The sequence below is a fragment of the Diuraphis noxia genome, unplaced genomic scaffold, assembly GCF_037042655.1.
Source record: "Diuraphis noxia isolate RWA-SAM2 unplaced genomic scaffold, SU_Dnox_SAM2 contig0001, whole genome shotgun sequence".
Lineage (NCBI taxonomy): Eukaryota > Metazoa > Arthropoda > Insecta > Hemiptera > Aphididae > Diuraphis > Diuraphis noxia.
In genome coordinates this window covers 26,545,758-26,564,813 of record NW_028301711.1, presented here as the reverse complement: position 1 = coordinate 26,564,813, position 19,056 = coordinate 26,545,758, and the positions used below count along the sequence as shown (strand labels likewise).

At 25.1% G+C, this 19,056-nt stretch overlaps 1 protein-coding gene across 2 annotated transcripts; it reads left to right on the top strand.

The window, feature by feature from the left end:
- The first annotated feature begins 553 nt into the window (after positions 1-553).
- Positions 554-12,040, top strand: LOC107161785 (uncharacterized). Of its 2 annotated transcripts, XM_089215914.1 has the most exons (7): positions 554-775; positions 4,216-4,311; positions 4,382-4,466; positions 5,983-6,086; positions 7,906-8,102; positions 8,176-8,311; positions 8,746-12,040. In XM_089215914.1, exons 2-7 carry the CDS (start codon positions 4,239-4,241, stop codon positions 8,823-8,825), a joined length of 675 nt encoding a protein of 224 aa, XP_089072040.1. In that variant the 5' UTR covers positions 554-775; positions 4,216-4,238; the 3' UTR covers positions 8,826-12,040. The 2 variants fall into 2 exon arrangements, with proteins under 2 accessions (XP_089072040.1, XP_089072041.1); XM_089215915.1 differs by lacking the exon at positions 554-775 and having other exon boundaries at positions 4,210-4,311; positions 4,364-4,466.
- Positions 12,041-19,056: the final 7,016 nt, after the last annotated feature.

Sequence of the window (19,056 nt, the reverse complement as noted above, 5' to 3'; positions counted from 1 at the left end):
TAAATTTTTCCATTTTGTTGTCGATATAATAAATATCCTATAACAACCGTCTGTCAAAAAAATTTAATAGGTACTTAGGTACTAGCTAAAAAGCTAAAATATGGTAGCAACAGTAGCAACTTCTGCAATTCTAACCATGACCGAGTCAAAACTTTAAAAAATTAGTGTTCCAATTCCAACGTTATTGTTTTTAACAATCACAACAATGATAACAGCGTTTTATTTACGCTATCGAACGATTTTAATTCCTGACGATCGATGGAGTGTTAACTTTTTACCGCTGCTCACCGTTGTCGGTTTACGATTATTCGAATTTTGAATAACAAGTAACAATACTGTCGTCGATACCTGACCATCAGATTTAACTGAATAAAATTATGATATTTTTTTAAATATTTATAATTTTATCAATAATTATTTTATTTATTCACAGATTGGCGATAGAATCTCCTAGCTACGGCGCTTTCGAATTTACGATAGGTACTTGTGAATTTGTTATGGAATTGCTATCGATAGTCTGTTTTCGATACTAGGTACGAATGATAATATGTATTTAGAAAACAAAATATGGTTATTGTAATATTGTGTTGTTAGTTAACGTTAGTTTAATTTTTCAGCCAACTATTTTCTAATATGTCTTTATTAATACTGTTTTCATTGTTTCATACCGTTAAGCGCCAAAGTGGAAAACATTTTGCGTAACTATCTACTAGACGGTCAGAATTATCGATCCCATCATTGCATCTTAAGTCAGTGTCAAACCTTCTAGTTTTAGGTGAGTATTCAATAGCTGTTGAGCAGATTAATTTAGACCCCATTCAGTTTTAATGTTTTGGTACTATTCATATCCTAAAGCCCTTGCATGCTGTTAAGTTATTCCAAATGATTATTCAAATTGATGGTTCCTCATTGTTGAAATCATTGTGTCGCTTAAATGTATTTTCAGGTTATTCCTTTCTGTTAATGTATAGAGTTGGTAGTTTGTATTACAAGTCTACAGTTATTCGGAATTTCAGTTGATATTACTTATTTTTGAAGTAAATAATTCACTTTTACTAGACCTTAAAAGTATTACAAATAACATTGTGTTAATTGTAAATTAAGTGAAATTGGTAAATGTATTGTTTGTAATACTATTTTCACATTCCTTATATTCATATCTACACCTTCATAGTTTGATTGTATTGTTATTTATTGTTACTTGATAGTATATTATATACACTAAAATTTATAATATACTCATTTTTACCTTTTAAATTGTATGATGACTAGGGAACGGATTTGAATGCAAATTGAATTTTTTTCTGAATGTCCGAAAACATTGGCTTCCAAGCAAAAAGTTCATTTCATACATCAAAGAATTAAAAAATGTAACTTTTATGTTGCATTTTTTTGCATTTTGAAGACTTTAATGCATTTTTTGAAATTTTTAGTGCATTTTGTGGTTTTTAAGTCATTTTTTCCATATTCGTTCTAAAAAAAATTTGAATACCTAAATATGTATTATGTTACGAAATTGTGAAATTATTATTGATATGTGTAGACACAAAATATATACATACAAGTTACAACAGATTATTACCCAAATTAAGGTAAAGATAAGAGATAAGATACGATAAACTATTTATCTAAAGTTAATTAATGAAGGTTGTATTGTATTTAAATATTTTTTATTAGATTTTTCACAATAATGTGTTTTTTTATAAGTTTTAAACACAAAATTTTGTTTTTATTGAATATAAACCCATTTTTCTTGTTTTTTAGAGCATTTAAATCCGTTCCCTAATGATGACCAATGCAAATGTTGAAATATAAAATTATTGATTATTGGCAACAAAGTGACCACAGATTTTAATGTCTTAATACGGATGAATGTATTAATTTTTTAAATATATTTGGTGTGATACATTATACCGTCTATATTAATATAAAACCGATTTGGTGATAGTGATATTTAATTTTTTTTCTGGTTAGGGGGTCAATACCCTCGCTTCAATATGTTATTGGATATAGTAGTACAGTGGCGTACATTGGATGGTACAAGTGTTTATTTTTGCACCACCAGAAAATCATAAAAATTTGTATAGGTACCTATAGTTTCTATTTTCAAAAGCATATATTAGTTAATTAAACAAGTATCTGTAAACATATTTTAATTGGCATCTAAAGTATTAGAATAAAATTATAAAAATTTCCAAACTATTTTGAGTTAGAACTTCATAAACATTTTAGGTTCTAAGCGGAGCAATGAATGTTATCATTTTACAGTGATGTGTTTTTATTTTTTTGTCTCTGTGTAGTTTAATTTAAAACAAATGACTAAAGCATTTTCTATACACGATACAATTTTCAAAATATTTTGATTTGTTTTGACCTGTTTACGGACATTTCCAGTTTCCAATTTGTTTAGTTTTTTTTGTATGAATGTCAATAATATTTTATTTGTTGGGTAAAAAAGATTGACAATTTAATAGAAAGCTCCTAATATATTGTTACAAAGGCAGATGAAAAATATTAAAAATACGCAGTCACAATTTTTTTTATAAGCATTTCAAGTCTTCAAGATCAAATTTTGAAAAAAAAAATAATCGTAGATTTGACTGATAAATACATGCTTGAAACTTATACCGAGTGATTTTTTTATCATTGAACACTCATTATTTCAAAAATTATTAATGTTTTTGAATATTTTTTTTACATTGTTCCAATAAGTTTTTTCACTTGTCTAAACTTTAAATGCTTATAACTGATTAACTACTCGTCCTAAATTCAATTTTTATGAATCAAAACACTTAGAAAAATATTCCGCTTTGGAATATGAAATTAAAACTCTATGTTGTCATTCAAAAAAGTAAAATACTTAAAAAATGATAAGGTTAAAAAATATTTAAAAATATAATTTTTAAATAAAAACGTTGGTTTTTTAACAACTTAAAACTATGTAAAAAAATATTTCCAAAAACATTAATAATTTTTGAAATAATGAGAGTTTAATGATAAAAAAAATCACCCGGTATAATAAATCTGTTATAGTTAAATTATAATCTGCGTGTTTCATTTTTTTTTTATATTACTATTCACAAATTAAGATATAATATTATATATCTTAATTCATGGCACTATCTACTTAAGATAGTGTCTAGGAATCTAAGATAGTTTATTCAATTATAATTATAATAATAAGAAGTTAACTAGGTATTCAAAATTAAATCAGCACTCACAAACACTATTATTTAAATACCTACACTATCACTTTGCCAAAAAATCATATTTTCCTTGGTAGGTACCTTATTATCTTGTTTAGTGTTAAATAATATAAATATTGAAAATTTTCACACTGTTATAGCAAATATGATGTATGTATATTAATTAATTAAACATTACACAAATTAATACAATTTCTAAATTTTTTCTTTTCAAAAACGTTACTTGAAAAATAACAATATCTCCTTAATATTTGTTATACTAATTTCTAGGTACAATTAGGACACTAGATTACTATAGATAGGTAAACAATTTCACGGCACGAACTTCTAAAGGAATTTAGAGTATTGGTGGTTAGGTACCGAAAGTAAAATATTTCTTTACACCACCAGAAATTGAGGCCAATTTACGCCACTGTAGTAGTATATCCTTACTACTTTTACTAGTGTTCATAATCCTAACTAAAGTATTGATATTTGAACCCAATATTGTCATATACAATTTGTTTTTATTGATATTGGACCCATTAACTAATGCAAAAGTTATGGATTGTAACATTGAGGGATCCAGACAGATGTAATGAGAGGAAATATTAAAAACAACTTAGAATTTTTTAGGATTCTTTTTTCTAAGTATTTTTCCCTAAATTAAACACCGTTTACACCTTCTCCCCCACTGAATCAGTGCCTGGTTTGATACAATTATTATAAATATGTGTATGCGTAGCAAGGATTTTTTACTAAGGATCCTGATGGTTGCCCATCCATCAATAATGTAACTGACTGATGTTGACACTCTAAGCACATCAATGGCTGAAGCCAGATACCAAAATCATATATTTATGTTTTTGATTATTATTCAAGTATTTTTCATTTTAATTAGGCAATAATTTAAAACAATTTTTTTTTTGTTAGGGGAAAATTAACCTATTAATACAAACTCTAATTTTATTTTATTACAATATATTATTAACAAATTACTTTTATGTTGATTTAACATATTTTTTTGTAGGTAGCTTATAAGTTATAACAAATATGGAATTAGAAATTGATGAAATGATCAATAAATCTCATCATAAAAAGTATTCTAGTGAATTAGCTACTCAAGGTATGTTTATTATGTATGATTTACTTATGTTTCTTACTAATATTAATTAAAGAATAATATTTTTATTTAGATAAAATGATTATTAGAATAAAAAAGCAAGAACCAGACGTTGACATTGAAGGTAAAGATTCACCTACGAAACAAGATGAAGTTGTGTAAGTTTCAATTCCAATATTAAAAAAAATGCACAATTTTATAACCTGGGCTTGGATTCAATAGAATTTTATAACTATTGTAGTATTAAGATAAAAATAGCAGAGTAAGCTATACATTTGTTTTACATTGAGAATTCTAAACATAAAATTGATTGTTGCGTATTCTAAGAATTTTAAATTTGTTCTACTATTTTTTGTTAATTTACAAATCAGATTTGTTTTATTTTTTATGGATAGTAGTTCAATAATGAAAGTTACGTAAAATAAATTTATAGATAAGAAGTTAATTTAATATTTATTCATGGGTTTAAAGCTTTAACATTTTGCTTTTGCAGTATTTAAAATAAAATTATACTTATTATTTTATTTTAACTACATTTTATTTAAAGTTAAGAAATATTTTTGTTTTTATTAAGTATTAACAATCTATGTACTTCTATGAATATAAGAAAAAATATTTTTTAAATTAAGTATTGAAAAATAACTTTGTAATTGCTTTTTGGCTTAGATTATTTTTACCTGAAAAATATATTAGTATAATACATAAATATATATATATATATATATTAATTATATATTTTAAATTTAGTTTTATGTTTTTTCTTCTATCATTATATGATATAGGTTTTAGCCTTTATATCTGATTTTGAAAAATCCTAGAATAAAATAAAGATTTAACAAATAATTGGTTAAACATTATTTCATGCTTATAAAACATTCATTGACATGATAAGAAATAATAATTTTTAAGTAGAAAAAAAGTGAATTTGTGTAGTTATAATATTCGTGAACATACAATTATTTAAATACTTGATCATAAACAATTAAAATATTGTTATTAAATGAAACAAGATATATCATACTGTGTTTTATCAGTAAAGTTATATTTTTTCACTGTACCAATTGTGGGTTAAGTGAAACACATTTTGAATGAAAAGACCCCGGACATTATGATTTCATTTAAAAGTTATGAAAAATAGCTATATAATTTTTTAACTTGGTGAAAAGCAAAGGTGTCATTGAATATGTTTGACCAATATATATATATATATATTAAATTATATCAATAACATGATAAAATGTTTTAAAACCATGTTAATTAAAGAGATATTACCAAAACTGATAAACTTTTAACAGAAGACGGGTAAAATTGTATGGCATAACAACAAATGAATAGTTTAACTAGAACTAATTTTTATTTTTACAATAGTCTTGAATAGTATTACTTAACACTTTGAAGATTATTCGAATGAAAATGATTTGTTTATGTTTTTATAATTGCATAATCTAAAATGTAGTATGCCTAATAATTATTAAGTAATAAATAATAATTCATATAAAAATACTATTCGATTTTATTATTATTTTCCATATTTTAGTGAATATGATATTTTAAATTTTATATTCTTTTTTAATATTTTATGGATTATATTATAGTTTTTCTAAATACTAGAAAGTCCAATCCTTGTTAATAATAAATAGAATATCCAAAATAAAATATATATACAAACTATAGGTCGTACACTTGCGAATTTGTTCAGAAAGTTGATGAAACTGAATCAGAGTTGATTGATATATGTGATGAATCAATTGAATCTATTCGTCAAGATGAAAATTTTAGTAAGTTAATTTAAAATATTTGTTTGTATTATATTGATTTAGTAAATCAAAATAGTTTTTTATAAGTTTATAATCTACCCATAAATGGTAGTAAAATATAGTAGTAAATATGAATGTAAGATACATATTTTAAGATTGCATGTAAGATAAAAGAACCTAGATAGTTGATTTACTAGATAACTTATTACTTTTTTTATCATTTACAATATTCATTGTATCCAAATAATACTACCAAACCTATAAAACATTTTGAGTATTAACTAAAAATTTTTAATATTAGTATATTTATTATTTATTATTATGAAAATCAAATTGATTATAATTATTCATTACTGCTTTTTTCTAGAATTATTAAAAGTTAAGGATTTAAATTGTAAAAATATATCCATATAAAAATAACAGCTATAGTTCCTGGGTGATTAGTAAATGTTGTGTTCAATTTTTTTTGGTACAATAATTAAATCTAGATAATCTGAATCATTTATTGAACTATCTCTTGTATTGCAAAAAAAAAAAAAAAAATTATATAAAATGTCTAATAATTTGTATTATATGTAATAATTGTAGTGTAATTTACAAACGTAATTTTTGTGGTTTTAAATGTCTGTAGTTCCCAACAACAGCGACAACCTGAAAATGTATATTTTCTCCATGTGTTATACCAATAATTTATACAGCAATATCGATAGATTGTTTGTATAGTATTTTAAGAGGACATAACACTGGAATTTGTTGCCTTCGTCTTATAAGTGCATAACATACCAAATTTACCCTCAGCAGATATAGTACCTTCATTAGTTTAAAAATTAGAGTAAATCTACCTCTTATGAAACTTGATGTTATGAATATGATCTGTATTTGTATGTGAGTTTTTTTCAATAGTTAAATTTTAAAGTGAGTTATAAGCATTCTAATTTATGCTATTTTATATATGAAAAAGTTGCTAAAAAAAATTGTACTTTACTAAAAAAAACCACATATAAACACAGATTATGTTTTTTCCATCAAGTTTCATAAGAGGTGGATTCACTCTAATTATTAAACCAACAAAGCTACAAGTGATCTGCTTAGTGTAAATTTGCTATGTTACACACTTGTAAGAATGTGACAACAAATGCCAGTGTGACATCCTATTTATATATTTGATTATCTCTGAATGCCTGTTAATTCTATGAAGAATGTATTTCGATGATTTATGAACTTGAAATGTGTAAGATTAGTACAGACATTTCTAGATTTTAAAATGAATATACCAAAAAGTCCAAGAAATATTAAAATATTGAACTTATTTTTTTAGAGAAATTTCATATTAACCATACATATTCTAATTGTCATGAACTGTTAGGACAAATACATTTTAAAGTAAGTACTTACATAAAACAAAAAAAAACTGCATGTACTTTTTATTTTAACTACTTATTCTACTAATATGGTTTATTTAAATGTTTTAATATTCAATTTAATCTAAAAATTGTTGTAAAACAATAGAAAAAAGTAAAAATCATCACTCCTAAAAAAAATTAAATGTAGATAAAAATAAATATAAATTTACTGTTGGATCAAACATTTTTATTTAGGTTATATGGTATGTCTATTAATTTTAAATATACGAATATTATTAAATTGTAAGTATAAAACATGCAACTTAGGTAGAATTGTTGGTTATATTTATTAAATTAATACCTAATAGATTTTTAGTTTTTATTAATTTTATAGTAAATTACTGTTATTTATTGTTTACAATTAAAATTAATGTTATAACATGTTTAAAATTTATATAGTATAAAAATTATGTTTTATCAATTAATTTTAATAACAGTATATCCAGCTATAACTAACTCTGATGATGAGGATACCAATGATGTGACTTGGAAACCACCACCTAATATCTTAATTCCTGGGGACCGCTTAACACGCAAACATATCAAGTGTTTGTATCCTAAAGTTGAAAAACCTTTATCAAAGAAAAATAAATGTAAAAATAATAAGAACAACATAGCAGCAATCAAACGTTTGGTATGTAATTCATAAAATGATTTCAGTCATTGAATAATTAATTATTTATGATCTTTTAATTTACTCCAATTAGAAAAAAGGTCGTTTACCAAAAGTTAAACAAGTTTTAGAAGACATAGATGTTTCAAAGCCAGCTACTGATTTTACAGACGAGATAAATATTGAGGAATCAATAAAAAAAAAAAATTGTGATTCATTGACTCCCAAGGGTAATACAGTTAATATTATTACTATATATCTCTATTTTGCAGTTTTAATACTCAGTATTCTATTTGAAATCATACACTGTATAGAAACTAGTATTTTAAGCAAATACTTTTTAAAAAGTATTTTAAATGCTAATACTAATAGGCACCACAGCTTTAACCTTTGCACATAGGCGAAAATTACGAGCAGGCTTATCCCATAAAAATGTAAAAAAAATTTAGTTATATGGGATCTAAGACCTCCACTCACATGTCAACATAATCATGTTAGTCCCCAGAAATTTTAATGAATTAGACGCGTCTTTGTGGTTAACATTTAAAGTTGTGAATTGAAATCCCAAATATATTGTATTATTTGTATTGTTGTTTTATTGATGTTTGGTTATAATAATGTTTGTTTACAAATTTTTGTATATTTTATTATGTTTACCTTTTAGTTGGGAGACCAAGAAAAGGTATGGCTACACCAAAACAACGCCTGGGGCGTATTATAAAAATACATAAAATGATAAAATAACTATTGAAGATAGATGCCAGATAATTTATTTTTTTGATGATCGATAGATAGTAACTTATAATGTTCCCATAAAGCATTTGTATATAGATGTAAATTGAATTATAACTATCAAAAAGTATTCTTACTTTTGCAGTCATTTTGTATAAATCAAAAATTGTTATTAAAATGTATATTTTATTCTGCAATTTTTATTCAAAATAAAAATTATTTAATAAGTGTTTTGTTGAAATGTTCTTTAATCAATATTCTACTTCTTAAAGATAACTTTTTATATAAGACAATATTTATTTATTTTATTACTTCATTTTATATAATAAATAAATTCTTGCTGTTGACCAAATTTGCTTATTGTAAATATTAATTACTAAAAATAATAGACTGTATTTTATTAGGTTTTTAGATATTACATGTAAGAATTTAATACAAAATAAATAAGTAATCCGTTTATTAATTAAGTTATTATAAATTACTTATCTTTTAAATTAAATAAATTTTAAAACATTATAAAATAAAAGACGTTTTCAGAAATAACACAAATAAAACAGTCATTGAATTGTCTTTATAATATTGTTATGCTTATTATTAAAATTTCAAATTAAGTAATATATTTTTAAATTTTATGATAATTATTTCAATATGTAAAATGTTTTAAAATAAAAACTATTTCAAACAACATTTATATTAAGTAAAAACAAACTTTAAAGAATCATTGTTTTTATAGAATAGCAATTGTAATGAAGTAACTTTATTTAGTTACAATTTGTAAGAGTATTAACTTTATTGAATATCTATATTTATATTATTATTATTTTTTTACAATCTATAATTAAATCCTATTTTTGTAATTTTTATTTTATTTACATATTCATTTTGTTTTTGTTTTTGTTTTCCATGTATAGATAAATACAAAGTTTTATATGAAATTTTTATTAATAATCTGTCTTAAAGATATTGATTTTGATCTTGTACTTAAAGAACATTAACTTTATTTAAAAAATGGTAATATATAATTTTAAATAATAACATTGTTTTTGAATTTTTATAAAAGATATAGGTATTTAATTAAAGTATGTCTTAAGGCTTCTATACTTTTTATAAGTACAATGGTCCTAGCTTATAGTGTTCACTGGTTATAAGAATCGGTCGCTTATAGTGATCAAAAATACCAGAAACGGAACAAACAGTCGTTATAAGTACATTTTTCATCGCATACTGTGATCAGGTTTTCAATTATTGTGATCAGAAATATAAAATATAAATATAATTTACAATAATATCACCTCTTTTTGTGTACAGAGAAAACGATTACAAATGACAATTATCCTAATTATGTACTTTAATCGAGCTAATCTTATCTAATGTAACACACATAATGAGCGATACTTCATAATATCGTACATTCGTACATGTTCGAAACAGTTTTTGTTCTCACAAGCACTAATATTTTACACTTTATATGCAGTTTGTTTTAGTCTGCCTGTCAATCAGTGTACTGTATGTATAGTATAAAAATAAAAATATTAAAACTATAATAAATAAAAAATAATAATAATGCATAAATATAATTTTAATATTTAAACATTGTTACATTATTTTCTACTTTTTTTTTTTGAATCGCCACTTACAGTAATTTCTGGTTATAGTGATCAAAGTACTCTTGAACGAATGTGTCGAATGTGATCACTGATCACTATAAGTGGCAACCACTGTATTAGAGTACTTGATATCATAATAGAAGCATTGATAAAATTGTGTCAATGTGTACAGAGTGATTAGTCTATCTTAGTAACAGGTGTGTATGCTGAGAATACTGCTTGCTATTATTAAAAAGTAGTAGCATAAACACAGGAGAATCATATAGTGGAACCATGGATATTGAAGTTGAGCACTTAACGTTTTTTAAATTATTGACTTATGTCAATCATTCCAATTAGTCAGTCTCGAGTATAGTACCATAATATAATAAATACAATGTGACAATAAAACTAATAAAAGTCAAATGTATACTGTGGTTGTGGCCTTATTATTATCAAAAGTTGATAATCATAGTTGCCTGAATCTTGATTATTGTTTAATTTTGTTGGACTATTAATGTCTTGATGTCAAGTGGGAAACTCTCCTCCCGATGTTTTTCTATGACTTATTTAATTTTAAAATATCAAACAAAAAAATGCAGGTAAGCGGATGTCGCTCTACTGTGCAGCAGGTTACAAGTGGGTTGCCGTAATGTTTGATATTAAACTTGAATTCAATCATATAGTGAATTTAATACAAAAAACAATTCTGAGCGGATACAGTTTGTAAATCTAGGATATTTTATACTAGGTATATTAATTATAATGTTATTATTTCAAAAAAAAAAAAAAAATGTAAGTACCTATTTTTGTTCGTTTTAGAAATGTTCCAATATATGTTATAAAAGTTCAAAATATTAAAAAAATCAACTACTTATCATACTATAGTGGTTGCATGAAAAAGATTCAGTACCAAAATTTGAATTATTTAAATATGTTAACAAATATTATTTAGGTATATCTATTTATTTATTGTAGTTTAAACAGAGAAATTACATGTGTCTAATTAAAAATAACCAGAAAAGAGTACTTTTAATACACATAACACCAGTGGCGAAGCGTCATAGGAGACAAAGAGACAACGTCTCCCCACTTAGAAATTAGAACACGGGACAAACAAATAATTATTTTGTTTTATTTAATATTAGAAAATGTGAATTTTATTTTATATTATAAAATATATTATGTATATGTTTCAGTATTGTTAAAATCGGTTTTTCGTTGTAGTGTTGTACAGTTATGGATTTCTTAAAATAGATTAGAAGCGCGCGATACGGCCGTGCGTACGAGCTGGCGATACGGGTCATTCCAAATATGGTATTATATCTAAGAGACGTTGCGACGCAACGTCTCACAAATATGGGGACGCGGGTACAGGGGATTGTCAATCAGAGTGGGGTTTACTATGTACGCTATGAGACATGTCTCGCCGTTCGTAATTACCTCAATCCTTAATATTTATTATTTAATACGTTGCCGTTGCGATTGTCACACTCACGCCGCGCCATCGTAAACTTGTAGTGTTTTATTTTATTGCATATATTATGTTTATGTACAATATATTATGTTATATTAAATATTAATTAATATTATCTTTAGTATATATTTTAAGTTTTTAAATATAATTCAATTTTGTTTTTAGTTTTTGAACATTTATTTTTTACCTTATAAGTTATAGATAATGTCCATAATTGCCGGGCTCAAGCACGAAAAAAAAGGGGGGGAGTCTAGGCATATTAGTGCCATTTTTTTTCAGTGTCTCCCCGACCAAAAACCTCAAGCCTCGCTACTGCATAACACAAAATAAAAATAAAAATCTAATTTTGAGCACCTTAAAGGTGAATAATTTTAATTTAAGGTTTTGATGAGTATGATGACATTTGATAGAAAAGTGGATTTATTGATTTGTCATTTGTCAATGTTACATTATACATTATACATCAACAAGACATCTATTATATTCACAATTTTGCAGTAGGTATGTAAAGCTTTTGAGTTCATTAAATTATATCCGATTACTGATTAGTGTAAACATAGCTGAACTTACAGTTTGACTGAAAGTTTGAGTAGCTATGCATACTCTCATTGGTGAAAAGGGTGGTAATTGTATGTGCTGATCTCTAAGTGGTTTTATTTTGATTGATGTTACAAAATTGTATTATATCTGACCATGAGTATACTTAATTTTGTGTATAAAACAGATTTAATTAAGTGAGGCATAAAATATATTTTTTCATCTTCTGCAAAATATCAAGAATGGTTCGTCAATTGTTATTTTTTATAGATTTCTCAGTTTTTGACTATTTATGCCCAGATCACAAATTATTACCTAGAAAATAAATAATTTTGCGAATTATACTGCTTTTACCGATAGAGTTGGTAATATAAATTTATTCTTTATATTTCCAAAATATTATCATTGAGACCACAAGTAAAATTTAAATAATGAAGTAATTATCTTAATGATCTTATTATTGGCAAGCTTAGGTATTTTCTCATAAATAAATATCCTTTAGGAGAGTTATAATAAAGACTAAGAGCAAAACTTTTTTTCTTCCTCTTTAAATCGCCATGATTTTTTTTTCATATGCATCAATCTTAGTTGTGTTTTTAAAAGAGAATTGTTGTATATTTCTTGGCATTTTCATTTGTTTATCAATTGTTTCTTCAGTTCACATATTTGTTAATTTTTTGCATTTATAGATTTCTGATAATATCTTATTTTATTTTTAAATTTATTAATTTAATTTGTACACTCATTTAAATTGTGACTGGTGTTTTTTAATGAATTACCTAAAACCATACATTACATGTAACATTGATTTTTTTAAGATTTATTTATTTTATTTTATTTAGTAAGTATGATAATTCAAACATAATTCAATACTTACAAGAAAATAAAAATCAGTTAGTGATTGTCCAAAGTTTAAGGATCTAGGTGTATGTGCTTGAATTCTACACATATTGTTTTCTACAACAACATAAAAATTATTTTAAATTCAATGATAACTAATAATAGATTATAATAATTAATATGTATAATATAATATGTTACCAGATTTACAGCTTGCCATTTTTGGACTCCATCCTGGCACTTTATATCAACTGTCGGGATAAAAATATGTGTATCTTTATAGTTTATACTCTATTGATGCAAGCTCTTGAGTCTGTACATCAATATTTTCATTTACACCTTTTTAAATTTAATAATAATAATAATATAAATATATGTAGAATTGGTCTTGTAATTGATTGTATTACTTGTATTCAACCTTGGTTTTATTGGACTCCATCCTGGTACTTTATCTACTGTTGGGATTGAAACATTATTATCACTAAACTCATTAGATGCAGATGATATTTCCAGTTCTTTCAATGATGTTAGACATTCTATAGGTTGAGCCAATTAAATATTTCCGGGAACAGACCATTTATAGAGGATTCTTAGTATTTTTAAATAAATTTTATATGTTAAATATATAATTATTTTTGTTTTGAAATATTTTAATACCATTTACATTTTATTTTGTTTTACCTTTTTTTATCTATCCAAATACAATTAAATGATCATTTTTTATAAAATGGTTGGAACAAATTGTATAACATTTTATTTTTTGAAATCCATAATTGGCATAGTCGCATAGATACTAACAAGAAGTTATAATACTTTGATTTTTACTCTGATCAACTAACTCATATTTTACAACAGAAATAGTTAATTAAAACTATTTTAATACAGTATTTGATATTATTATATAAAAATCTCTATAAAAATAATTATAGTAATAGTGTTTCAAATGTATCAATATTTACTTATTTAACAAAAGGTTACTTGTTGAACAATCCATTGTTTGAGAAATTATTTTTATTTTATTTTTTTGTTATTATATGCAATTATTTATCATTGAATTCATATTTAACCTATCCATTATAGAGAATTATTCAATGACTTTTTTACAATTAGTGAAAATGTTTTTTTAATAAAACTATGACCTTTATGATTACGATGAACACAAATCACAATAAATAAAATTAGTTCTTAAAATGTATTGGGGGAAAAAATTAACAAGGGATTGCTACAGTAATAAAATAACTATTATTATTTATAATTAACTTTCTATAAAAGTTAATTCAATCGCCAAAAATTACTTGTAAAGTATTTTTTTGTATTAACTTTTAATATAGTGAGTAGTGATGTCACAAGGAAAAAAAGTCACAATTATATTTTAGTGGATTCATATTAATAATATGTTGAGCCGTACTAACTGAAGATTAAATTTATTAGGAATTAACTAAACTTTAAAATAATTTTAAATTTAACTTACAATTTATCATTCGTGGGAAATTTATGAAATGTGAATTCGGGTATTTTATGCTATTGTTTTGACAATTCCAAAAAGAACAACTCTTGTGTGAAGTCATTTTGCAATGGTTAGTATAAAAGCAAAAGACTTAAAATGCAAAATATTTGGAGAAAAACAAATACAAGGAGAGATCAATCAAATTTCTAAAAATGTATATGATACCATCCTCCCCATCATAATTAATAGGAAAACCTTGCATAATTTATTTTAGCTCATATTTTTCGTATAAATATTCAATTAATTATTTAAATTATTTATTAATATTACAACCAATCAGTATTTTGAATAAAGACTGGATATTTGAATAGAAATTTAAATTGTTTTCATACAGGCAACTTAGGTACACGAGGGGTGGATATGTAACCACTACAATTTCGGGGTGCTATGTCGACGTTTGTTATCATTGACTGTCCCTTATTGTCATATAGAGTATATTTTGTTAACACTAAATAACTATTTGTTATGCAACCTTTAATAGTTTAATGTTATGATGGATAAACCGTACAGATAACTAATACCTAACCAGTATTAAGGGTTCAACTTGTATAATATCCACACTGAACTTTTCCCTAAACGAAAAAGCACTAAAATTCAATAAAAAAACATATTCCAATTCACCAGTCAATCAAGAACCTAGGTTTCACTCTGGATAAAAAAAATAACCTGGCCTAACCACATTAAGCAAAAATATAAACAACTTAAATCCCGCATTCACCTGCTTAGACTTCTACTTAAACCTAACTTGAGCCTTAAAAACAAATGTTCTGCTATACAAAACAATTATCAGGCCAGTATGGTCATACGACATTCAAATTTAGGGCCATAGCAGAACCCACAAATATTCACTCTGTCCAAGCCATTCAGTCAATCACCCAAAGAGTTATCACCAGTGCTCCAGGGCGGTACCTACATGACAAATGCAGCTCTCTAAAATGATCTAAATTTTCAAATGGTAAACGAGCTTCTTAAAGGTAACTATAAAAGTTTCCACTCTAAATTAAGTACTTAACCATACAAACTCCTGTATTAAAAACAAGTTTTCTCTCATATTACCACAAATTCTCCATCCGCTAAAAAGAAGCTTCTCTATAGAGATAGATCTCTTAAAATGTGAAAAAAAAATTAAAGAAGATTTCCGAAGTTTTGTTGGTTAATGGTCTCCTTTTTGTCTGATTCATGTTTTTCTTTTTATACCTATATACTTTTGATATTATCCTTATGACCTTATTACTTATTGTTATTAATCTGTAAACAGATGCATTATAAATCTAATAAAATATCTAAAAAAAAAACCACACTAAAAATATATGCACGATGCACATGCGTGTGGTTATCCGTGCTCTTGCCATTCTATCAAATATATATGATTATATATTTATACGAAGCACATTACCTCTCTTTAAATTTTTCCTTTTGGTAATAACATAGATTAACTTTTTAATTTTCAATCTAAAAACTCTTGTTACTACATCAAGTCTACATAATGCGTTATATCCTGGCGGGAGATCATCAAATAATTCTGGTCAACTTGTCTTACATGTAAATGTTATAAATAAATCTGGATGACCAAGTGTAAGCACATAATTAAACGCGTCTTGTGTATATTCGTGTAAATACTGGGAGCTATTTATAAATGAAAACATTAAAATAACCGCTTTACCTAAATTATTAGGATCAACACTATTCTAATTTTTCTACAACATCTTGAAGATGGATAAGTTCTCGGCCCTTAATTTGTTTTAATTCAATGACATAGAATATCTTAATCGTTCACTTTCATCTTGTACGTATTACATGTCAACATAAAACTGATTGCCAGTTATCTGCATCGTTGTATTATTTTAAAATAATTTTTTCTAAACCTAATAATATTGTTGTCGTAATAACCCAAGCACGATACTTCTTTATTGGGTAAGGTTAAGTCAGTTACAGGATTTACTGCTGGTGTTGAGTAGTACCCATCTTGCCCCTTGATAACATGGGCGGATAGACCATTTTTGGCCTACCGGAAAATTTTAAAAAGGCACCTCCACATGAAAAAAATTTAATAATATATGATATCAAAGGGCCCCATTACCGAAAAAGGGGCCCAGCGGGAAATGCTCGGTTGCCTATCCGCCTATGCTTGATAAACATTGGCAGATCGCAAAATGTAGGTATGTGTCAGGTTCCGGGCATTATCATGCGAAGTGAACGGTTTGCCTACAGTGATCACAGCTGTGACTTCATTAAATAATGGTGCATTATATCATCTTGTATGGTCGCCACTTGGCGTACGTTCAGGGTGGATACAGAATAACTAACTTGTAATATTCTTCCGACATTTTTTCTAAAATTGTTTTAAATGTGTTAATGGGGCTATTATTGGTGAGCAACGTTCTCTGAATTTTAAGAACGGCATCCCTTTCAATCCTTGAATATTCATAAAGAGCCGTGTTTATCTTGTGATAAATTTGATCATTGTTGAAAACCCAGGTAAAGCAATCTCATTAACTTATTATGTACATTGTACACCAAATAACGTCATTTGGAAACAATAATTATACTTCTTTATTGTGTTAAAAAAATACTGCTGTTTATTGTTTTCGTACTAAATTAAAGATTTTAAGGGTTCCCCCGGCTCAACAAGTGAAGGAAGAGTAACTTTACCCCTTAAACAACATATACCCTTTTAAGTACCTAACAAGTACTTATTTAATCATACATATATTTCATTTATATTTATAAAACCAGGAATCTTTCTTGATGCATGTAGTAGACTTTAATAAGCGTTTATTATTATCTGGTAGCCAAAACCTAACAGATAATGATTTTGATTATATCAAATACGGCTTTTGGTAGTTGCGTGCTATAGCATGATGATGTTATACCATAAGTCGAAAAAATGTTTTATGATAAATTTATAATGGAGTAGGTACCAGATACGAATTTACGATGTTATAAATTGATCAGACTCGAATTAAATACTGATTAAAATAACATACCATATATTGTGATTTACAACTTTTATAAATATTATCCTAACAGTTTATTTTAAAGAATTTGAAGGTCATCATCAAGTGACTCAACGTCAAGAAAATTTTAAAATTCAATAATTTATTTTTTTATTCTTAAAAAAAAACTAAACCAACACTCCACTGAATATTTTTATCGTGTATTTGTAGACGGTTTCTTGAATTATAATTATTTAAGATTGTTATATCTTTAATTAATCATAGTAATAAACCCTATCATGAATAACTTTTTAAAAAAATGTATATGATCTAAATAAAATGTATCTATACTAGATAAATGTTACAATAGTTACCAAGATAAGATAATTGAGTAGTTTTTATCTAGATAAGTCTCATCAACACTGTTTTCAGAGATATTTCTATGAAATTAGAAGGAACCGTATAAACGTATATAGATTTTATACGTTTATGATCCAAGATTTTAATGTACAATTTTACCACTTTTACAACAAACTAAATATGTTTTACCATTTCCCATTACAAATCAAACAATTGTTCTAACAAATTTAAGTAATTGCACCTATTTGTTAATCTATATCATGAATAGTTTGTTGTAGCACTTTTAGAAAATCAGCTACCTAGTCCAAATCTTAAAATCAAAGTACCTATACAAAGTAATATATTATGTAAAATAAAATTATAACCATTTATGTATACATTTACTAATTTTCTATATTATATTGAAATACATTAGTAAAAGTAAAACATTGTTTTTATCTTTCTTTTTTTAATTTGTTAAATATATTTTACAATAAATGAATTTGAAAAAAAAACTTTTAAAATGTACAAATGATTTATGGAATCAATGTTACATTTTAACTGTATACAATATTATATATGTAAGAAGAGAATTAAAATCAACTATATAATTAAAAATGATGAACTTAAAAATATAACTTTGTGTTTTGTAAATGTTTTTAAGTTTTTAAGTGTATTTCCAATATTACATAACACTCATCTTCTTTTAACTAAAATATACTATAGTATACATAAGGCTTAATAATTAAAAAAGGGAAATTACAATTAAATAAAAATATATCTTAAAGTCTGGAATTTATATATAACAAATAAGTCTAGATTATATAAAATTGTATTAGAAAGAACATAAAATTAAAATTAAATTAACAAATAATTTACAATGGTATTAAAAAATACAACTAATTAATTTTCGAAGTTTCCTTCTTTGGAAATGCATTAAATTAACTTACAGTAAATTAATATACAGTTATACATAACATACAAAATGAAATAAAATTTGATTTTATAAAATAAATAAATA